Genomic DNA, 24,983 nt, shown 5'->3' on the forward strand with positions numbered 1-24,983 from the left:
TACAGGCCCACACTCTTTGCACATTCATATTCAGTTTGCACAGTAGGTTTCACACAGGGATCCACATGATCTTCCTTTGAAAAGAGAAGAAACCAGTAACCGTGCAGTTCCATCAGCTGCCTTTAGGGGAGCTCTTGCCAGCCCCTGCAGGCCATTGATGGGATAGTCACATTCCACATCTGAGCCAAGCGCGGAAGATAGTGCCAGATCTTTTTAGTCTTTCTCTCCCTCTCTCCCAGCAGGGTAGAGCGAGACATCTGCGGCCCAACCCCCTCCCCATCGCCTCCTCATTCAAACCCCTGACGGGCGGGCAAGGAGGGGCGAGCTGGAACGACAACAAAAACTCCTCCAAAGGAAGCATTGAGAACAGGAGCACCCGGCCAACTCAGCCTGCAAGAGCTGGATAGTGTTCAAAGAGATGGGAGGAGAGCCAAACGGAGCTGCTTGCTCATCCTCTCCCATACCGTGCCAGCAGCCTCTCCCCCAAATTATAATTCAAATGTTACAGGCCTGAACACTCTCAAATTCAAATGAACAGGCCTGAACTCTCACTCAAACTGAAATTCAGATGAACAGGCCTGAACACTCTCAAATTCAGATGAACTGGCCTGAACTCTCACTCAAACTGAAATTCAGATGAACAGGCCTGAACTCTCACTCAAACTCAAATTCAGATGAACAGGCCTGAACTCTCACTCAAACTGAAATTCAGATGAACAGGCCTGAACTCTCTCTCAAACTCAAATTCAGATGAACAGGCCTGAACTCTCACTCAAACTCAAATTCAGATGAACAGGCCTGAACTCTCTCTCAAACTGAAATTCAGATGAACAGGCCTGAACTCTCTCTCAAACTCAAATTCAGATGAACAGGCCTGTCCACATCAAAGAATGATCAGAGATACAGCACAAGTTGCCTACAGTTCCTGATTTCCTCTTTACTGCATATTTGGCACAATGAATGGTTTCAGACCTTTAGGACAAAACGTAATATTAGACAAAGGGAACCTGAGTGAACACAAAACACATTTTTTTAAAAAAACTATTATTTTATTTAATTCCCTTTGTCTAATATTACATTTTGTCTAAAGATCTGAAACTATTCAGTGTGGCAAATATGAATTAAGAGGAAGTCAGGAAGGGGTTTTTTCATGGCACTGTATATCATACATGTAATTTAAAACCGGCTACAGCATACATACACAGACACTGCTCATATACAGCACAAGTACTGAGTACTTTTAGCAATACAGATTCATTTCAACTCCGTCAGGGCTGAATTCAAATTAATCTGTATTCATTTTAATGTATAAGTAGATATGTATACTTAGATTGCACATTGAGAATGTGCTGATTGGTATATTAACAACACTGTCACGTGGTAATTTGAGGAAATGCAATGATGTGAGCTATGATGGCATTCATCACCCGATGCGAGCCAATATTTTCCTTGTGCTGTACAGCAGTGGTTCACCCCAAAAAACACTTCACAAACTGATGAACGTTTCCATGGGGACACAATTAACTCAGCAAAAGGCAAGCCACCTCGCTGTCCTATTGTGGTATTGTCTCAGAAAAAAACCTAATGTGTTTGGTAATGTGCTTCTTTGTGAAAGGAGTGTTGTGCTATTTGGGGTAGTCACAGTGTTGTGTGAGTCACACATTCCTAAAAGCATCTGTTTGAAATAGTTTTTTTTAAACATTCAAAATACCTGCCAAGCCCCAACAGCAGCTGTGCATCACATTATTTCAGGATTTCTGGGACAGTTCTGGAAGACTGACCAATCAGTGACAACCAGCAGGCTGATACGCTGTGTTTCTGAGAAGGCCAGATGTGCAGAGGTAGCAGAAAGGTCAGGTGCGGTAGGTGTGGAGGGTCTGATGATCTTTTGAAGATAAAACGCGGCTTTCCTTTAGCTCTGGAATTTTGCATTTTAGTTTGATAAAAATTTAACCTTAGAAGCTCAACAGAACTGAAATGCAGAGAGGAAACTGGTAACTGGTTTTGTGCCACCTTCTCTCTGCTGCCCATAATGTCACCCTACTGGCACAGCATCAGTCAGCCAAGGGCTTGAGCTATTTAAGGCCCAAGTGCTATTTAACGTCTAGATTCGAGCTTAGACCAGTGGCTGAATACACTCTCCATTCGCAAATAGTTTATATCAGTGACAGGTACCATAGGGTCTGTATAGTAATTAGATAGCATGTGAGTGGTGTATAATTGACCATAGTGTCAGCCAGGGAGGGTGGGCCTTAGTCAACAGTTTGTATGGAAATATGATATCGTCTAGAGTATCCAGCTTGTGGCTTTCAAGTCCAGGCTTGACACAGTGCTGAATCTGGACCGCCTCTAAATGATGAGTCTAGATAGGACGAATGGCCCGTTCTCATCATTGCTTTATATTCTTATGTTTTTATGGCTGCCATCTCCCCCTCCTGGCTTTCCCGACAACAGATGGCTGGGGGCGTGGGGGGTGGGGTGGTGGCAAGGAAACCATCCCCAACATTCCTTGATCATCACACAAAGAATACACATTCTACAGTACCTGCTAAAAAAGTGCCACACGTGTCACTGGCTCTGTGTTTTAACGGCCTATGAACACTCACATCCACGCCCACACAAAAGACTCCAGGGAGAGTGAGCGAGAGAGAGAGAGAGGAAGGAGGGATAGAGGGAGAGAGAGAAAAAGGGAGTGACTGGAGGAGAGAGAGAGAGGGAGGAGGGAAGGATAGGGAGAGAAGCAGAGAGCGAGTGTGCAGCCGAAATGCAAGGCCTCGTTTCTGTTTCCCGCTGACACACTTTGCAGGCCTGCACGTGTCTCCAGTCACGTGCTTGCCTTTGTCAGCCAAAAGGCTATTGTCTGCGCTGAGCGTGAATGCGCTCATACTGGAAGCAAACATCTTTCTGAATGCTCCCATTCAAATCTGAGCAACCTGCATTGTCATTCTCTGTGAAAAGCTGTGCAATGCCAAGTGCTGTGTGGGATAAGATATCCACTGATCTAGGATCATCAGTACCTAAAACCACGTCCTACCCCAACCATTCTAAGAAAACAGTCCATACTTATCCAGTGTCAGAAACCCTACATTTTAATCGTAATCTCAATCATTGTGAGAGACTATTCTAGGATCAGTTTCGGTGTTTTGAGCCCAGAGTCTCTATGCCTCTATGTCATCGCAGTCCCATGGGAAGTACTGGGTGCCGCGTTAATTAGCTTACCCCAAAACTGCTTCCTGGCTGTGACCCCCTCTGCAAAGAGGCAGCAATAATCAGATGGGACCCCCCAGTCGTCGCTGAAGCAGACGGACATGAGTAATATTCTGACACACGAGCATCGTTTAGATGACAGACGACATACCCATTAGTGGAGGAATGATGTCACGCATGCCAGCAGTGTAATTAATTAGCTGGGCTCCGCGCCCAGGACAGCATCATTTTTGCCCTGGCTACCATGGCAACGGTGAAACAATGTCGCCACCCGTCTGGGCGCTTTCAATCACCTCAGATCATCGACGGAGCTGCACCTCACCACTCCGGCCTGCCTGCCTGTCTGCTGCTCATCGAACAATGAGCCTGGCTGTACCCAAGGACTGCTGTGCTACAACAGCTGAACAATCAACCGGAACGCCTGCTCCTGACCTACCCGACGATCCAGCTGGGTCCCGCACACCCACAGGCAGTCCAGAAGCATGAACATTTCTCTAGATTGTCTCTAGGTGATTTCTCTAGACTTCTTTTCTGTCTTATTAGGAAAAACTCACTTTTTCAGGCCCTAGGATTAATTCATATTCAATTAATATTTGGCTTTATCGCTGAATGTTCTCTCCTGCTATGGCCTGCTACAAACAGTACAAAAGCTCTTGATGTGCATATTCAGTGTATGACATTGCATTACATTACAGGCATTTAGCAGACGCACTTATCCAACATTTGCATAGCGTTTACATTGCGTCCATTTATATGGCTAGATATAAACCGAAGCAGATTAAGTACCTTGCTCAAGGATACAACAGCAGCGTCCTACCCAGGAATCTAACCTGTGACCTTTAGGTTACAAAACCAGTTCCTTAACCATTATACTACACTGCCACCCAGCATATGACATGACATACCCAAGCCCTCTGCTTCTGCTCGATACATTTAGGGTCTGAAAATCAGAAACCCCACATTAACGAGATTAAAGACAGGACAAAAATCACATCTATCCATTCCCACACCACAAGCCACACAACATGCAGCAAGGGATCGGAGGAAGAGCACATCTCTCAGTGATCAATCGAAATCTGTCTGCGCCCAGTAGATACTGCGGGGTTGCTGATGCAGTGTTAAAACGAGGAAACCCGGCCAACTTCAGACCATCCGACGCAGAGAACTTCTCAGCGTAAAACGGACTGTTACCGAATGCGTTTAAATCTAACAGAGTACACGCGGTCCCTACTGGACTGACATAAATGCAGAACTGGTACAGCACAGAGCATTTTGCTCAGGGTACTAACAATGGAGCCAATTGTGTTATAGTTGGGAAATGACACAAGGCAAGCTAAAAGTGTGCTGTAAAACGTTCAGTGTTACTTCAGCTCTTACCAGTGTATACGAGTCCAGTCGGGATCGAACATATTCCCTCTGAATAGAATTCACTCTATCAGTGTTGATTTACCACTGAACACTTTACGGAGTAGTGAAATACCCCATCATCGCATGTGCCTGTGCTTCAGATGCTGGAATATGCACGCATGCCCACAAACACACAGCTCCCACGCTTTCCATTTGAGACCCTAGTAAAGCGATGCCTTGTGAGATGGACCTACGATGGACCTTGTGAGATGTGTTCCTACGGTCCCTCAGGGTCTGACCATCTGGCATCAAAAGAGGGTCTTGCTTTAATGGTAGCTTACTGGAGCCAGCCAATCAAAAGCATCTGTGGGCGGGAGGTGGGAAATGGAAAATGAATGGTCCATAATTACCACCCCCCTCTCCAAAAAAGAAAATTGTGTTCTGGCAAAGAACACATCAATATTTCCTCGCTCATTCATGTGTTCTCCAGTTGCACATTAGAGAGAGAGAGAGAGAGAGAGAGAGAGACCAATCAAAGCGTACTCTGAAATAATAGAATTAATAAGAAAATGTAATTTATAGAATTGGTAGAATGGTGCAGGTAAATCCTGTTCACATATATGAGAACATTGTAGCTATAGCTAATTGTTTTTTCAACCACCGTGCGGTCTCTCGACCTCACTCAGTCCTGGCTCAGTTTCTCTTTGCAGTCAGCCGGCTTTGCTCGGACCTCGCCTAGACACGCGCCACAGATAAAGGGGAGTCCCGCAGTACCATACAGAGGGATTCCCTCCTATTTCTGAAACGATGAATCATGCAAAACCTTGTACCTACCTAACGCAGTACAATTCATCCTAGGAGAAAATAAACTTTTCTATGATAATGCTAATAAGGGTAGTGCTCGTTTGACAACGGCCTAAAACACTAAGGATAAAAGCAATGCTCTTACCATTGATTTTGCGACCTCAATATAAAGGCACGACCCGCAATTGAAATCCATTTATTAGCATACCCGTGAGATTTCAAAAGGATTTGAGTCCCTCCGATTGCCGTTTCATAACAATAATCTAAAACATAAAACATTAAAAGAGCTTAATTTAGGCAGGACGTGGTCATCTGAAAGCGTCTCACCTGCAGCCTCCTACGACGAATAATCCCCGAGTCATCCATGTCACGAGCGCAGACGAGCACCTGCGGCAGGGCTCCCCAGCTGCTGGGCTCCGAGTCAAATGCGTCCGCGCGCGTCTCCTCAGCGTGCACGGCAGCCCGGAGTCTCTCGAGAGATCAGGGCGTACGACGCTTAGCTTGAGCCAAAAAACAAACCGGGAACACTTCACATAGCTATACCAGGAACACTTCACATAGCTATTACATACTGCTAAGAGGGCAAGTCCGGAGGTGCGTCCCTATAATAACTGGAGGACTTAACTACTGATTATCGTCAAAAATCAACAACAAAAAATCCAACAGTTAAAGATTCTCTGTTGTCAAAATGCTTCAGCTCGTCCGTATTCCCCGTAAGAACAGATTAAATATCATTAATGGTAGACAATCAAGAAAGAAATATCGCATTCCTTATGATGATTTCATCATTAGAACAGATGGAAAATAGCGTCAAATTTAACCAAGTCTTTTCTGTTTAATATCCTCATTGCTCTCTACGTGGCTGCGTTTATTTCTTGTCTTCCACCGTATTCTCTTCCTTCGCTCTGTTAATTTTCCGCGACTTCAGTCTGTTCAGGGGATCCAGGCTCCTAGAACACACAATGTAAAATAAGCAGTTTAAACTAAGATTATCGTTGAAATAGTCATGGGTCTGGACATCGTCCACGTCTTGACATCGTACACTTGGAGATTTAAAGCGTTGGAAATCCTCAGAAATATGACTCCATAATCCATTGATCGCAGCTGTAAGGTATTTGGGCTTGCGTCCTCCGTAAGTGCAGTTGTTTACAGACATTAAATTCCCTCCTCATAATTCGCCGTCTTGTTGCTATGTACGTATGATACACGTGCATGAATATTTTGCACGTGATAGAGAGAGAGGGTATATGGGATACATATGGGAAATATTCAAAGCTACAGCGTTTCACAGTAGGAACACAAACGAAACCACATTTAGATGCTTTCCTGCAAACGACGCTTTTAGATCCACGTTTGTCATGTAAAGCGATTGCTTCCTCGATCGGAATGGACTGCTGAGATGTTGACGCGTCGTTTCCCACTCCGCCCAATCCAGTGGAGGGGAGAAACTAGTTTTTAATCTTCGATCCTGGACACATTTCCATTCGCTTTATTTCCTAACGCAGGAAACGTATTTCCCCTTGAGACCACCCTCCATTCAAATCCACTGCCTGCCTCTCACTTCCCCGAAACAGGGCGAGCGCGATGTCACTTTAACCCTTCCGCACCCATATCTCCATCTCTCCTGCCGATTATGAGCTTGAAGTCTTTTCTGAAGGGGACCTACTGGCACTATCGAAGCTATATGTATTCATGCTGACAAACAAGTGCAAGGCTATACACATGTAGAAGGCTACAACTGTGTCCCAGTAAACAATAAATATTTGTATGAAATCACACACACATGCATTGTGTGTGTGCACATGTATTTTGTCTTATTTGTTGATTAATTTCATAAACATATTCACATGAGCACACTGTCCAAATGGTTAATCCAAGACATTGACCAGTGGTTCCCAATCATGTTTCTAGATACCTAGCATCCAGTATGTTTTCACTCCAATCCAAACAAAGTACACTTCTTTCAACAGCTAGAGATATGGTTGAGCAGCTAATGAGTAGAATCAGGTGTGCCAAATTAGGGTTAAAATGAAAACCTACAGGATGATAGATCTTCATTAACAGGGTTGGGAACCACTAGCACAGACAGACAGACAGACAGGCAGACAGGCAGGCACGCAGGCACAGAGACAGACAGGCACATAGGCACGTAGGGAGGCAGGCAGGCATATCCTGATAGGTTCCATGTAGCATCAGTCTCAGTATATTTCATTTTTTTCTTATTGTATGCTAATCTCTGAGAAAAAACCAAACTATTGCTAACTCAATAAACAGAAAAATAGGCTTTCCATTAAAACCAGCTTTCCAGAACAGGCTTAGAGATCTGATATCCTTCCTTTGCATAGCTTAATACAAACCTACACCTAAATCCCAATTGCTTTCATGATTGTATGTGTATGTGAAATCCCTGGCTATTCAACCATCACTGTGGACTGTGAAGATAAGCACGTACGATTGCAGACATGCAATCAATGCTTGTAAGAATGATAGAGGTCATGGGTTATCACCACAGAAAGCAGGGTCTGTCTTCAAGGAGAGGCTAGTCATATTTCAGAGTGTGTTTGCTTGCAGTCATAGAACCCTCGGTCCTCAGAGTGAAAGCCTGCATTTCATTTAACATACTACAGAGTAATGAAGACATTGGAATTATCATTTAGATTCAAGGCAAAGCAAAGTGTGTATTAAAATGAAATACCCACGGTCTCAAATGAATTCATGTGAGAAAATCCATAACTAGTTGGTCACTGCCTATGCTCATGAAAAATCCATTGTACTTAGCTAAAAAGCCCCTCAAAAAATAAATAGCACATACTTAAAGGTATTTGTCAAATTGTTTGCTTCCCCTGACAGATGGGTAGAAGTTCCCATGTCTTTTCACAGCAGGCTCATGTTGTTACGTAATGCTGGCAATGATTAAACCTTCTCACTGTGCCTCATGACATATGGCCAGTAAATCTATCATTCCATCACTGCATGACTTTCATCTCTGAACCCAAGGCACGTGATACGGCTGTGAGGCATTAACCCGTGTGCGATCCACCAATCCGCTGTGGGCCCTCGGCGCGCATCCAGCCGAAATGCACAGCCCGCGTGAAGAGCGTCGAGGCCTGACAGTGCCCCCACCTCGCCCCCCCCCCTTCTCACACGCACTGCCGTTATCCGACAGGCGTCCGCCAGAGGACGAGACCCACACGTATGCTATTGGCAGCCGCACAGATGCAGCATTGATTTCCTCCCCCCTGCTTTACTGCACTGACTCCTTTGGGACACGTGGAGGATGAAAGGGCTGGCATGGGGCTTGTCGCCAAGGAGTTACTACTTTCGTTTTATTTTAACAGCTTTTAACAGCACTGAGGCCTGCATGCTCACAGCATAGAAAACCTGAACACTGTGCCACAAAACCTCAACAGACAAGTCGCAAGAAAACAGTTTACAGAAAGCTAAGCATGGCAGAGTTAATTCTGTCTATTTTTTTTCTAGTTGAATTAATAACACAAGGAAATGGTGGAGGATCAATAACCAGTAAACAAAGAAGTGAAAGAGCACTCCACTTTTCAGGAGTAGTACAAGCACTGGTGTTATAGTTTTCTTTTAATAACACATTAGAGAACTCTATGAGACTGGGGTCAGGATGTATGTCTGCCCATGGAAATATACATCCGAAGAGTGGTTGTCTTTTGTCACGTGTCCATTTATTCTTTTTACTTCTTTTTATTCTTTTGACACCTTTTACTTGTACAGATGATGAATCTTTACACATGTAACTAGCAGTGCACACCAAATCAAAATCTATAAGGTTAAGGAATGCATCGTAAAATACAGTATGCCGAAATATTCTGCCTGCCAAATAAAAATGATAATCTGACACTATCTCAGATGCACATATGTATTTGAGTTAGCATGTTGATATGTTTTGAATATATCAAAACAAGATATTGTACAATTGTACAGTGATATAATGATATTGTACAATGCATGCATAGCTCACAATATGAAGATAAGTCCCGCACACAGAGCTCTCATTAGGGGGTATTTTACAGAGACCAACAGGGCATTTTGGGAACGGTGCCAGTCTTTCCTTCTACACCGGATAGAGAGAAAAATTAAACTGATTGATCGGACGTTACTGCGCCCCCCTGTGTTGAAACGTCACATAGCATGAAGATCAAGTCCATTTTCAAATTTGGCTTGAAATTGTGGAGAAAGATGCACTGACATAATTTTTCCGTTTTTTGTGTCATGAAAAGACTATATATATATATATATATATATATATAATGGAATATATATGGAATATCTAAAGCATTGTTCTGGTGAATTGGTCCTTACAGCAAATTTGGCGCTTGTGGCAAAAGCTCTACAGTAACCCTGATTTGACTGTAGCTTTATTTACCTCTAGCTCTAGAGGTGATTTTATAGCCATGTACTGGTGAGTGAAAAAATGTACAATAACATTTTCCTCCTGTTTTGGCCTGAACCAGACGAAAGAGAGATTGGTCCTTTCTTGTGTCGTCTACTGTATAATTAGAAGTATGAAGGACATGGAAAGCTTTTAGAGATGATTAGGTGAATTACCCGAAGTCTGTGGCAAGCATTCAGAACCCTGCGACTATGGGTGGGAGTCATGGACTGACAGTCTGATTAAAAAGAGCTGTCCTCACCAGAACATTATATTTAATTGGCAGACGTCCAAAGGGACGTACAATAAGTGCATACCAAAGGTCTTTGGAATAACTATAAAACACAGGTCAGATAAGGTACAATAGTCATTTTGTACAGTAATTCATAGCCATGAACACATTAAGTCCAGTTCACACAGTGAACATTACTCTGACCTAACCAATGCTAAGTCAAACTAGGACAGAGTGAGGAGCCTGAATGGAGATGGGGGTGGGGGGGGGGGAGGTCAGGAGGAGATGGGGGGTGGGGGGTTGGGGGGAGGGGGGGTAGGGTGCAAAGCTTGTAATACTGAATGGTTTCTGAAATAGGAGAATCATACACACTCTAGAGCAGGTCTGCATAACCCTGTCCCAGGAGATCTACTGTCCTAGATGGGTAATTTGATAGGACACATGGGAACCGCAAAACTCTTCACAATAAGTGTCAAGGCGCCATCCACGGTCGGGACCTCAGTTCAACTTCTTACCCAAAGGATGGGAGAAGCAAATGACTAAAGCATCAGGACAAAGTGTTAACATTTAGAAATAATCAGCTTCTTGGACGTTCAATAATCCGTTTAGGAACCTGGCGTTATCTGAAGCCACACTCTTACAGGGATATATTTGGTACAGGCATAAATTTCACTCGAGATGTTTGTTTCCGGTCCTACCAAAGATGCAAGGACACCAAAGAACAACAGCACAAATCTTAAAACTTGTTTAATTTAATCTCGAAATTGTTTGCAGGATGAAACAGATTTATTCATTTGTTCCAGTTACGAGTGTATTTTTATATTGGATGCATTCCAGTCCATTCTATATTTTCCCATTGAACCCGTTGTGGAATGGTACAAACTGCAGACTATTTAATAAAATGACACAACGCGAATATTGGGACGGTTTAAGGAAGAAATGATTTAATTAACGATGAATCCACAGCCAACCGCATTTACCGGATTCCGGGCACAGTGGCACTGTCCGTGGTGCTGAAAAGTATTGGCAAACTTACTATACTATACTGCCGAGGCAGTTCTGTCAGGGAAATAAAAGGCCACGTCGCAAATCCGAGGATGCGAATTATTTCTTGCTCGGTTCCTTTAATCGCCCCTGTGCCACAGCTTAGTGCAGCGGTAACCAACCCAGTTCCTGAAGATCCACCATTAGGTAGGTTTTCACTCTAACCCTAACAAAGCACACCTCATTCAACAGCTAAGGATCTGCATTGAGCTGTTAATTAGTTGAGTCAGGTCTGCCGAATTAGGGTTGAAATAAAAACCTACTGGGTGGTAGAACTCCAGGAACAGGATTGGCTACCACTGGCATAGCGCGTCCCGTGCCTAACATCAATCACATATAACGTGCAACCGTGCATGATACTTTACTTATCCCCGGCAGAGTATATGTGTTGTCCCCGGACATATAATCCTGACAGTAAAATAAACAAAAACGTACAGATACACGCCAGAGAAAAGAGAGTAGCCTATGAATGACGTAAATGTACGACAGACTATATAAGAATATAAATGAGCAAAGTCAAAGCATTACATTACATGATCCCCCAGGAACAAAGTCGACAGAACACTTACTGTATTAAGCAGTATTTTAACCCATCATCCGGTCAGTTGATTCGTGGAGAACTTATGAGAACGTATTTGGGTAGAGCGATCATTCATATAAGCGCCACACGAGGGCAGTACAGTGACAATTTACGCAGGTGGTTGCGGTTCATTTGCAATACAGGAAACGGTGGATTGTTAACTTGATTAAATCAGCGTTCCATTCGAGCAAAATAAATGACCTGTCAGTGTTCACTATCTGCTTCAAACTTAATCTCTGGAGGCAAATCAGGCCAATTAAATGAAACCACCTTTAAAATATTGCTCATCAATTATATGAACGAATAGCACATATCTTCAAAAATATGACAGCAAAAGATTACAAAAACTATTTTTTTTTTTAATGGCAATTTTTTCTTGGATGAATTTTTATAGAAATACTTCCATGTCGTGGTTACTTTAATTTGTCTGTCTTTGTGTGACTATCCATGGTAATATGTCTACCACTGCAGCACTTCTGTAATTAACCCATCAGACAGACGGTGCTCTGCAACAGCATTTATAAACCTGCTCACGGCTGCAGATTAAAAGGAGGAACATACTAAGACAAACTGTGCTTTAAGAGTTGTTTACAGCTCATATTTTATGCAAGAGGTGTCAGACTGCAGTCCTGGTGTGCACATAGCATCTGTTTGTTTTTTGTTGTATTTCACTAAGTCACTAAGTCATTGTGACAACCATGACACTGGCTTTATATTCTAGTACTTGTTCAGGAAGAAAGACAATTATTATAGGCTGACCTGCAGCTTTACTTCTGTCAGTCTGATTATTTTGAAAATAGGTTTAGAACAGTGCTAGCCACCCTTCACTCTTTGTTGTTTTATTTTTGAGTGGTAGGAAATGTGTTTTTTATTTTGCATCCACTTGCCACTTCAAATGACAACAGAACATCCTCACTAGCATTATTTGCCTGGGAACAAAATATGAAAGTGAAATTCTGAGTTGGCAGAGCAGCCTCTCTCTAATTATGTCACTTCATTCCTTTACTTTCATCTTTTGTATTTTGCGTAGTGTGATCTTGGGCAGAGGTCACTCACCACTTCAGTTGCTTAGTATTTGTTTGTGCTGGTGAAGGGTTTTTGAATAAAGTTCATTTCAAATTTAAATTCTCTCTTGTATTTGTTTTTTTCCGACTACAGCAAGCAACACCTGAACTCAGTGCCAAAGAACAGATGACTGATTATCATTAGTTTCTCTCTCTCTCTCTCTCTGTCTGAGCGGTGAGAAATTGTTTTTTTTTATATTATTCCTATAGTCTAGCTATATAAAGAAGTACCTGTCACACTATGTTTATATGACATACAGTATTGTATGTTTAAGTACACTCTTTGTAACATAATTTCTCTGCTTCAGGCTTCCACTTACCAGATTCCTTCATTGAATAAGGGGTACAGCTCGTGTGCATTTAAGCTATCCCTGCAGAATTCCACATTTACGTTCGGCTGCATAACAGCTCCATCGTTTGCAACGCCGCCTTGCAAAACACAAAGGTGTCTTCGGAATGTTTTGGTTTCTCTTTTATGCATAATACACACAAAATGACAAAGAGCTCAGTATATCAGAGAAAGCACCTCTAAGTAGTGGAAACGAATGTCCAGCAATTAGCGGCGGGGAAGGTCTGGTTTTGCTTGCCAAGCCTAAGACAATAGCGGCGACCTCGCGGCAAATGACAGCATATTGAAATACCCATGCCTGACTCAATTATTTCTACAGCACTTATTTGTGGCTTGTTTGCTCATTCCTGTTTTTCACTTCATCAGTCCACGAATAGCTGTAGCACAAATAATGCCATTAGTTCATTCAAAATAATCGCAGACAAATCGGTTGTCTGCCCGAATCTCATCCGCGAGACCAAACAAGGAAGCCTGGACTCGCACGCTTTTCACAACGGCCAAGCGGTTTGTGCGAGCACGTCGTAAAGGTGGTTGGGGTCACAGTGTGTGGGCGAAAGTGTAATCTACTGTCCGTCTGTGTCGGGTACAGAAGTGGGAGTATGATCGGCGTAAACGCCTGTTCTTCAAAATCCAACCTATCCCTTCTGCTGCCCCTGCTTTGCCATCACAGCCTGCACGTGACAAACAGGATGGATTAGGCCTAAAGAAAATACACTAATAAGGATAAGCCCAATTATATTTTAGACCATGAATAATCAATTGTTTCCGTGTATTTATTTTTTATTTTACGAAAACGTAATCTACATTTACGATGAAAGATTTGTTGACTTTTCATTATGCTGAATTTTTCATTTTGCTACTGTGAGGTTTTATTCTCAAGTCTGGAATTAGTCGACATGGGGCTCAAGTAGCTAGTGTGGCTCTGAAATAAAGAGGTCAGTGGTAACATTACAGCGCGTGACAGAGGGGTAAAACGAGAATTGAGACTGTGAAACAAATTGCCTGCCAGACAAGTGATTATTTGCCTCCTGAACAAATCATTTTGAGAGCACCAAAGCTTGTCATTCTGAAAGACAACAAACGAAGACAAATGTCACTGCAGTGCAGCATGCGTATACGTCAAAAATCAGAGATGATAAAAGATAAACAACCGGAGCGACTTTACATTTCCTTTTCAATACCACAACGCTTTTGCATAATTCAAAATAGGCTACCTGTTGTTTGCATGAGTCTGCACAGAGCAAATGCATTGGCAAATTACATTCGTGACAAACATCTAAGAAAATGGCTGCACAGTAAAATGTCCAGTGTTCATTCTAATCGTTTTAATTAAACTCTTAACAGATAACATTTGTACCCACTCTGGAATGTTCACTGTATCAGATCGGTGACAGTGTTGTAAAAGTCTTTGTTAATAGTGTTGGTGGTTCTGTCCAATATATCTTACTATATAGTCACGGGTGAGGGAATAACTGCCTCACTTGTGGCAAAGCATAAAATGGCATGTCACAAAGCAACGGGGTCTGTATGAGTAACTGTATCTGGACGATCCTTAAATATCACCTATTGCAGCAATCAAAGGTTGAATTTTATTAATTAATGTACATCAACTCTATGGCTTTTGTAATTGTTTTATTTATTTCACACATATAAAGCTCATTGATCTGAATAGTTTGTACAGAGATCTGTTTCATTAGCTTATTCTATAAAATTAATTTGTAGTATTTATCACGGTGAGGTGGGGAACTTCACCGAGAATATCAATGTATCTAGGGCACTAAGTGCCATCTGTTTCGGTGGTTCCAAAGATGTTTGCCAGGGATTTATAGCTAATGCTGTGTCACCTGGGGTTAGAACATCGCTTCCTGATTTGATGGGCTCAAGGAGCATTAAGAACTGTTTGTCGCTCTGCTGACTCACCGTTCGCAACAGTCAGACGCACAGATCGGTATATCAAGTGGAGAGTGGGAAATGCGGTTTACTAGTCTGAGGAGGAATGAATCTTCCTGTCTATAAAATTCCAAGGCCCTCCCAAACCGTGAAAAGCGTCTGTCCACATTAACACATTTTGAATCCGCTACCCCCGTGAAGATGGGTTCTCCGGGGATTCAGCACCTGGCAGCTCATCTCGTGTTTACACAATGCTTCTGCGGCAATGTGGGGAATAAAACTAGTCACCGGCAACCTGGAATAACCCGAATCAGTCTGAATCGCGTGTGTGGGACTTCGCAGGTGAAAAGAAACACGCTTGAATACTGGCTGCGATTCATTCCATACTGCGACATCCACATTCCATCAAACTTTAAATAGCCTACTTCGTTAAGAAAATAAAAAATAAATTTAGATTAAAAAAAAAAACAAGTAGAAAAAAGGCACTGATTGAAATTTAGATATTATAGCCGTCGAAATATTTTATTTCTGGTCAACGGGAAGCCTTTTTGATTTAGGCCTAACAGATATATCAGTGATATCAGTCTAGTAATTCACACCAAACGTCGCCAAGTAGACACCCCACTAAGTCTGCCAAACTTAAAAACCACAATAACAAATAATTCTGAGAACAACTATGGCAAGAAGGGGGCTGGGAGTGGGGGTGGGGCGTGGGGGTGGGTAGGCGGGTGATTTGCTTGTACAGCAGATGCCCTTGAAGAAACTACAGACAAACAGCAAAAGATGTCAAGGGAGGAACCCGGAGCTTGGAATTGGGACAGGAAAGCTTGAACGTTGCAGAACTAAACGTGCACTTGACAAGAGAACGCACCTCTCCTTTTCTCATTTCGGGAAAATCCCGCAACGATATCTTCACAGATATTAAGTACCAGCTCTGCAGGTAAGAGTCCAAATTACCACCTAAGGAATGTATCGTGGGACCGGGTTCTGCCTTGTCGATGCAGCCGATCATTTAGGTTTCCTGTGGTTATGTGGCCATTTCTGTGAACATGCTGCTTCTTCAGTATTGTTATAGGCAAAGAGCTTGTCGTTTAACTTCATGACTTTTTTCTTTAATAGAGTTGTTGTATGAACGGGGTGTTTCATCTTTTTGTGTTAATAACAGACCAGATGCAATGGTTCTTATGGTAATGGGCGTCATGCCCGAGTAAACGGAATTGTGTGGTTTTGTTTATTATTAAGTAGCCTATCGGATTATGTTAGAAATAGGCTACATCTTATCACACGTTTTACCAAACGTTTTGATATTTTAAGCTAAAAATACAAGGCGTTAGTAGGGGAGAGTCGCGTCCAGAAGATGATGCCATGTCAACGCATATATATATATATACACATATAAAACACAATTTTAAAAAACCTAAGTTCTGCCCAAAGGACACTACATGTAGATGGTTGTAAGCCTCTCATCTCAAAATCTGAATCCCTCTTCATAACCTCCTTGGGTACCAATCCTCTCGTTTTCTCTTTAAATGGAATTATGTAAACATATTTATATGAAAAATGAACGACAAAAAAGCACATTGTTAGAGCAACGCAGACGAGGCTCTAAACTTAGCTATTAACTTTTAAAAATGATGTTTGATTTCATATATTGCAAATACAAATAAAGCTTTAAACTTGAAAATTACTTCCGGAAGAGATTTTTTTACTTAGCTCGCTCAAAAACAGGTTTTTAAATATGCCCGGAAATGTTATCGCACTGCTTCGTTCCTTTGGAAGGTGGTAGAAGACTAAACTGCACTTGTACAGCCCTGAAATGACTACCGTAGCCGAACTGTAGAATAAGTCATTGACAGCGTTACATTTATCAAGCGTTCCATTTTTGGAGAATCCCCCCTTTGTCTCCGTCAAGTGCTGAATAGATTACCAGCTACAGAGAGAGGAGTTTCTGTGGTTCACCTCGGAAGATTCAAGTTGTATTTTTCTAAGTCACTGAAAATATTTTTCAGCGAAGGATATTTTGAGGATTCGCGAATGCACGTCCTTACCAGGAATGTTGATTAATGCCGTGTCATTTTAAACCTGATGTATGCACTCAGTACGAATGTATGCACTCAGATATCAAATGTTTCTTGTAGTTTGCCATCTGGCAGAGTGAAGACATGGGCGGCACAAAAGACTCAATGCCTTTAATGGTGGTCGCATATGTATCGGCTGTACTGATCGGTTGCGCATGGAGCTGGGAAGGGGCATGCCTGCAAGACGGTTGGCACAAACCCAAGCCCGGTCCGGAGCCAAATCTGAGAGACTGCGCGCTGTACCGAGAGAGTGAGTTCATTACTAGCATGTATAGTGTGCGCGCGCTATGTTTTTTCCCCCAGGTAATCAAGTCCAAGTTCAAGTTTGAACAGCAGCAAAGCATAATGTAATTAAAAAAAGGCAACATATCTGTAAAGTGTTCCATAAATAGAGATGTTCTGTCAATTAAAATGGCCTTTAGCATATAGGTCTATTGTATAAATAAACTCATGGAAATAACTTACTTGTAAAATTACATACCTTACTTCAAAATAAAATATCACATTATTCAGAGGCAGAAAGTAAAAGTCCTGCCTTGTGTTTCTTCCATCCAGTAATCAGCCAGTTGATCGGTTGATTCCACTAATTAGTTCTACCTCCTGGCTGAAGAGTTGTGCCAATGACCAAATCCAGGTGATTGGAACAAAATACTGGGAAGAACTTTTACTTTCTGAATTTGAATTTTCCATCTCTGATAATATTCCACGTTAATACTGGGGAGCCAGGACTAAGTTGTGGTAAGGGGAGAATGAACAAAAACTGTTGTCTCTATGATACAGCAAAAAACCCTGTTATTTTTCTGTTGAGTAACTGATTCAGGCTGAATTTGTACTCACTGTTTGCAGCAGCATGCAGTAATTGTTATCCACCACAAGACATATATTAGTGTGGCGATCATCAATGTATGTGGCTCTGTTTTATATACCCATATCTCCATCTACCCGCCTCTCCTCCTGTTTCCTCTCTAACCCCACACCCCTCCTCCCTCTTTGTCTTACTTCCAGATTCCTGCTGTTCTCAGGAGCACATTGAAGATATTTCAGGCTACCCAGCTGCCATGATGGGCAATGAGTCTTGGGATTGGTGTGGATCTCTTAGCCCGAGGTAAGATTTCCTTGCACCCCTTTCACACCACACAACGCAACCCCACACCCATAACCCCATACTGCACACGTAATAACCCCACACTACACAATTAACACACCCCTTATCCCACAATGGGCTCTTAACCCAGCACACCTTTTCCCACACTACATACGTAACCCCACAGCCATTATCTCACACTGCACATGTAGTAATCCCACACTACACAGTTAACACCACACCTCTTACCCAGCACTGTGCACTTAACCCCACGCTCTTTACCCCATACACTTGACAATGAATCGCCATCATGTTGCTTACCCCACACTGCACACAATCAGGTGCAGAGTGCTCAAGTGGGCATCTAATGGAGAGCAAGCGGTGCTGAAATCCTGTGAAACATGGCCTTTGGTTGCACACTTTTTATTTCAGTCACATATACAGTGCCATTGGCTGTAGCCCATGCGCAAAATCCAGAGGTTCACTTTGATGATCCACAAAACCAGCTATCCATGATTAGCAAATGACTGTCCCTCAGTAAGTGCTCTGTGCCTGCACTGACAATGTGAATCCATGGTCGAATCTGTAAATGGACATAAATGTAGCGTTTCTGAATGGTTTTACTAAATAGCCTAAATAATTACAAGAACTAAAGAACCCATACTCCCTCCTCTCCATCTCTCTCTCCCTCTCTACCCATGCCTTCCACTCTTCATATCTTATTCCTCCTCTTTCTCAACCACCCTTTCTGCTTCTGTCCTCCCCTCTGTCTCTCTCCTCAATCCCTCTCTCCTTCTCCCTCCTGCTGTCCTTCCCACACTTTCTGCCGTTCTTGTCCCGTCTTTTCCTGTTTGTCAACTGCTCCCTCTCTCTCTCCCTCCAGTTGTGAAAGCTTCCTGAAGCGTGTGGCTTGTTTCCTCCGATGCTCCCCAGATGCCATGCTGTGGGCCCTCGTCCACCCCCCAGACACCATTCAGGCCACACCCCTCTGCCGCAGCTTCTGTACAAACTGGTGAGATCACCATGGCAACAAAATGAAACTCATACCGTCCCAGGCCCGGGTTAATTTCAAACTGTGGTGGGCCAATGTTCACAAATTGCGACGTAGGGGGGGCGACGTAGCTCAGGAGGTAAGACCGATTGTCTGGTAGTCGAAGGGTTGCCGGTTCAAACCCCGCCCTGGGCATGTCGAAGTGTCTTTGAGCAAGACACCTAACTCCTAACCCCTAACTGCTCTGGCGAATGAGAGGCATCCATTGTAAAGTGCTTTGGATAAAAGCGCTATATAAATGCAGTCCATTTACCATTTACCAAATACCTCTGGTCGAAATGAACACAGAAAAACAGACATTTTTCTGCAAGTCGAAGATAAAGACGAGTGGTGGTTGTATTCAGGATAATATCTTTCTGTAATTTAAGAATCTTTCTGGAAAAGAAGCAGATCGCTGGGCTCCAAAGACTGATTAAAAATAGTCTGTGCTACCAAAACCAGCCAGGAAAGTGAAAAAATACATTTAGTGTAATATTTTATATTCCCATTAAGCACTTCAGAACATGGTGTAGCTCTAAATGCTTAACCTCAACCTGACCCATTTTAAACGTTCAGTAAAAGAGCAATGACAAGTTTGAGAGATGTATTTCCAAATCAGTGACTAAACCAGTGTCAACCTGGTTCTTGTTTTGTTTTTCTAAATGTTGGTCTTAATCCATATTTGCTTTATGTCTTTTTGCCTATATGATTTCTTTGAATATCACAAGATAAAATTGAGAATGGAAGCTCAAAATAATACATATTGATAATATGCTGCATGAAGTTTGCTGCATAAGTTTGCACAGATAAACATGATTTGAATGAATGAATGAATCATTGCATTTATACAGCACTTTTCTGAATGCACAAAGTGCTTTACAGTGATGAGTGGGAACTCCCCTCACCCACGACCAATGTGTAGCACCCACCTGGATGATGTACGGCAGACATTTTGCGCCAGAACGCTCACCACCCATTAGCGAAGGTGGAGAGGGAGAGAACGTTTTTTAGCCAGTTAAATCAGGGGATGATTAGGTGGCAAGCTGGAGAGAGCCAGATTGGGAATTTAGCCAGGACACCGGGGAACCCTCTACTCTTTGCAACAAGCGACGTGGGATCTTTAATGACCACAGTGAGTCAGGTCCTCGGTTTAGCGTCTCATCCGAAAGACCGATTTATGCCCATTTGCCTTAATTATAGTGGATTTTATTAAATATGAATCATTACAAAATGTTGATGATAGTTTCATTGTTAAATGTTAGATGTAAATGGAAACCATTGACCATATATGTTGTTCATATTGTTTGTAAGTGAGATAGATATCACATATAAAGTATTTCTGCATAAATTAGATTTTTGCATTGTATTAAAATCCCAATTATGTGCTGGGTATATTTGTCCCAGACTAACAGTTTCACAGGTGCTAATAAGTGAACAGAACACAAGGGTTATTAAAGTATTTATAACTCATTATATAATCCATTATGCTTTCTTAAGCATGATTAAATACTGAATTAAAAAGTAATGCCCATGTGATATTAATAGTAGCAATTGGAGTGATTGAGAATCCTTTGCTTGTCAGGTTTGAGGCTTGCAAGAATGACATGACATGCGCAAGGAACTGGACAACCGACTGGGCGGGAGTCAACTGTACAGGGCCCTGTGTGCCTTTCCATCAGGTAAGCATAACTCTGTTAGGTCAGGTGAGGTCACAGCTTCAATGAGAAAAGAGGATGTCAGTCAGCCCTTTGACTCTGATGCAATCTCACACTGCCAGGGACACGCACGCACACGCACACACATGTACACAGCGTGCACAGTGTATATCGCAGCCTTCCACATCCTGCCCTCTCAGTTGTATCACTGCTGCCCCCTAGAGGCTCAGCAGTGTCATATGACCTTCCTCGTCAAAAACAGCACTAAGGTGACATTCCCCGAAGAGTCCCAGACAAGCAGTGGATAGTTCACGTGGAAATAAGTGAGGCAAAGTAACAAATCAATCAATTGGACATGTAAATCTGAATGATGTGCAATCAGATGTGTGATTCACTCCCTCCATGTCTTTCTGTGTTTGTGCTGGTTCGTGGGCATGGCAGATGTACAAGGACGAGAGTGACCTGTGCAACCACATGATGGGGGATGCTTTCATGACAGTGGAGGACCAGGAGGATGTGGGAGATGGAGGACCTTGCTGCCTGACCCTGAGCGTCTCTGACAGGGCAGTTATCAATTCTATGCAGGGAGGCAAGGGGGGCGCCAGCGTGCCGAAGACCACCCAGAAAGGCCCCCGTCCCGTCAGGTCCTGCCACCGCCTGCTGCCCCCACAGGCTCGGAAGGGAGGTAAAAATGCAGCTGTGAGCAAACGCTCTGTCGCCAAGGATGACGCAGAAGGCAGCGGCAGTGGGTTCTAGAATACTGAGGGACACTCCCTGAAAAGAAGTCAAATTTTGCAAACCCCCCTCCCCCTGCCAAATAATTTCAATAAATACAGGGACCATTATTTATAGCTACTTTCAAGACCCCCATCCAACCCCCGTATCCCAGCATTAAAACAAAATTGTGATTGGATGATGGGTACAGCTGGGTGGAGAGACACATTAGCCATCCATCTGAATGTTAATTCCATCCACGGATTTGCACTATATTCTTAAAATCATATTTTGCATAAACTTAAACTGACATATTAAACAATATATTGCCCACCATTACATGGATGCTATAAACATGGTATTACATGTCACATACACCAAGCATGAAAAAGATACCATATATATTACATCACACACGCACAACATATATCATATATGCAATATTACACATCACATACAATGAACCAGACATACCATATAACATAAAATACATCACCAAAACATATACCACATATATGAATTGCATAAATAATTCATATACCATATTAACCACAAATATGGTACACTGCTTATACCCTTCTTAACTAATATATTGTACCATCTGTTGCAAGCCCTAACCCAGCATAACATATCATACGAATATAGTTATAGGCATGAAATTTTTTTTTCTTGCTTCAGAAGGAATTATGGTTTTGCTGACAGAATGGGGCAATGTTAGAGATGAAGTGAGTTAGTAGACTTCAGTTAGTGCACAGAGCTCCTATAAAAACAGGGTTGCAGGATTTAGCCCAAGGGTGCACACCTCCAGGCCTGGGTCTGTTGTGTATGCTTGTTTTTTTTCCCAACCAATTACTCTGGTATAGTTTTCTAAATAGAAGTATAAGCCAATGCTGGTTCCTTCACATGTGTCCACAGTCATCTCAGATACATGGGCAGTCAGCAACTGTAGTTCATGACATCAAAAATGTATATGTAGCATAAGATTTGAAAATGTAGAGGTGAGTGGGGTCAGCTGTAAAAATCACCTTTCAGATAATTTCTGTACCTCTGCAAAGTAAGTGCAGGTCTTTTAGAATCTACAAAAGAACAAAAGTCTGACAGTGAAAGAAGAACGGCAACGAAACCTTTACAATGAATGAATAAAATGATCTTCATAGCAGGCAGGAAGCCATGGTGTTTGTGTCTGACAAGCTTTCACATGATTATGAATATTGCTATTATTGCTATTACATTACATTACATTACATTACAGGCATTTAGCAGATGCTCTTATCCAGAGCGACGTACAACAAGTGCATTAGTTCAAGGTGCAGAGGTGATGTTAATGATATTGCTATACAGAAGACACAAATATGGGCATTTTGGGTTAGCCAGAAAGTTGGAGCTAGAGCAGGGGTGTCCTGTCTTATCTGAAAAGGGCCAGTGTGGGTACAGGCTTTTGTTTTAGCCCAGCAAGAAGACACCTGATTCTACTTATCAAGGTCATGATTGAAGACCATGATTAGTTAATTAGTTCAATCAGGCCTTGCAGTGCTGGGCTAAAATAAAAACCAGCAACCACACCGGCCCTTTTTAAATAAGATTTGACACCCCGGAGCTAGAGTCAGATCAGAGAAGAGATGTATAACTCCCGCACCCCAAAAGCATGCATTTCTATATTGTTCAGAAAGGAGATACACTTTGTGAGATTAATTTCCTGTAATCTGGTTTGTCCTGGACTGTTTTATCCAGCATTTTATCATTGGTCAGTGAGTGGGCTCAGATTGACACATCCAAATGGAACCTCACCTACAGGAGACTGTGATTCAAAAGGTGAAATAACTGACTGGTTTGGTTTGGAGACCACATCCATTGAGCCTAAACAGATTTATCCCACACCAATGTGTCAACCTAGTCAGACTCAGACTATCATGTTTTGAGTTTTATGAGTCTGATGAGTGAGTCTGTGCTCCAGAAAATTTAGCTGGTTAAAATACAGTAAAGCAAAAATAATCGTGGATGGACCTGAGTGTTGATGCTCCTTTGTCTCAGTGTAGGATCTGTATGAATTTTAAATGTTCTTGTTTTGCTGAAGTGCTCAATAAAGAATAGATGTGTGCAAACGTGTCTGGTTTATTTCCATGAATTAGATGACTTTTCAAGTAGCATTACATGATTGAAATTTCAGGTCAGGAACTTTTAAAAACCATAAAACACTAAATGTAAGGAATTTGATATTTATGTAGGTCAAAATGCACTACATTTAGCGGCAAATATATAAATAATTGCAGTGAGTTTTCTGGTTGCAATAGTTTACATTAAATGAGTATATATTATTTCCAATGTTATATATATATATATATATATATAGAGAGAGAGAGAGAGAGCTTTTCATGCATTGCAGTATTAAAAGAATTTAATAAATGGTCATATAACCCTACTGTGCGTGTACGTGTAGTAATGCATCATTCAACATGCCCTACGTGGCAGATACTGTGTTCTACCTGAAAAGATACTATCCTTAGCAGTTACAATGAGTGAAGCGTGAACAAAAGGTCGTGTAATACACGCATCCTGCCACAAGATGGCAGTTCTTTCGATTATCGATGGAAGTATTCTACATCACTGAAAACACTGACCAGCGATTTATGAGTAGACCGAGTTTGTCACCGTGACCATGACGTCTTGGGACTAAATGATTCTTACTCCGTGAAACCGTGAACCAGGCTATGTGTGTCCGCTTGCAGTCCGCCCCGGCAGTAATTTACCGAAAATACATGAAAATAAAATAATTAAAATCATGAATGATCCAAAACGTGAATGAGGTTGTGATTCATTTAAATCCTGCACGATGCCGTGCACTTCAGAAAATGTAAACACACTGCACCAGGTTTACTCCAGGTCTTTATATTTTTGGAGTAACATCCACAGAAAATTAGTATTATTAGTAGAGCCTCTCTGAAACACACTTCCGCGCAGCCTATAATCAAAGTACGATTGCTCTAATGTTCCTATTTTAAAACTGCTTAAATTGAGCTGCTCTCAGAAAACCACACGTTAATAGACATTACATGGAATAATTTGAAAACACAAAATAAGCAGGTTAACAATATAATCCATAGGCTATTTATAGGTGAAGAATATCTGGGACACATTCTCTAGCTATGCAATTACCAATTTAGTGAGTTATTAGCGAACGAAGACAAAATAGAAAAATCAGAGTTAAGTCAAATAGTACCTTAATATGTTTTTTTGTTTTGCTATGCTCTGGTTTGTAGTAGGCCTACATCTGGCCATCTAATATAGTGCTCTTTCCAACAATTGTAAGTGAAGACTCCCTACGGAAGCACGTAATTAATATGAACTCACAACAAACGATGAAAACAATATCTATGCCAACCGTAGATTACAATGATAATAAAACTTTATTCCTAAAGTATCAGTTGAATAGTACATCATTGTCAATTGTTTCACACGGAGGAAAGCTTGAAGCTGAACGTATGCGATTAATCCTCAATTAAAACGTC

The 24,983-nt window shown here is 42.0% G+C and overlaps 2 protein-coding genes across 6 annotated transcripts in view; one reads left to right on the forward strand and one right to left on the reverse strand.

The window, feature by feature from the left end:
• LOC118216463 (microtubule-associated serine/threonine-protein kinase 1-like) overlaps positions 1–24,983 on the reverse strand; it is a 60,212-nt gene that overhangs the window by 20,613 nt on the left and 14,616 nt on the right. For 2 of the 5 annotated variants that reach the window (XM_035397629.1, XM_035397628.1), the window contains exon 1: positions 5,686–7,000. The exons of 1 other annotated variant lie outside the window; for it this stretch is intronic. In XM_035397629.1, coding sequence (XP_035253520.1) covers positions 5,686–5,724 — 39 coding nt within the window. In that variant the 5' untranslated portion in view covers positions 5,725–7,000. Of the gene's footprint in view, positions 1–5,503; positions 5,570–5,685; positions 7,001–24,983 lie in introns of those variants that run through there. 2 more of the 5 variants (XM_035397627.1, XM_035397626.1) reach the window with 1 other exon arrangement.
• On the forward strand, positions 15,682–22,943 carry LOC118216467 (riboflavin-binding protein-like). Its single transcript, XM_035397636.1, has 6 exons — positions 15,682–15,856; positions 17,055–17,244; positions 18,000–18,099; positions 18,962–19,090; positions 20,691–20,787; positions 21,205–22,943. Exons 2-6 carry the CDS (start codon positions 17,079–17,081, stop codon positions 21,517–21,519), a joined length of 807 nt encoding a protein of 268 aa, XP_035253527.1. The 5' UTR covers positions 15,682–15,856; positions 17,055–17,078; the 3' UTR covers positions 21,520–22,943.

Source organism: Anguilla anguilla, chromosome 17 (assembly GCF_013347855.1).
Source record: "Anguilla anguilla isolate fAngAng1 chromosome 17, fAngAng1.pri, whole genome shotgun sequence".
Lineage (NCBI taxonomy): Eukaryota > Metazoa > Chordata > Actinopteri > Anguilliformes > Anguillidae > Anguilla > Anguilla anguilla.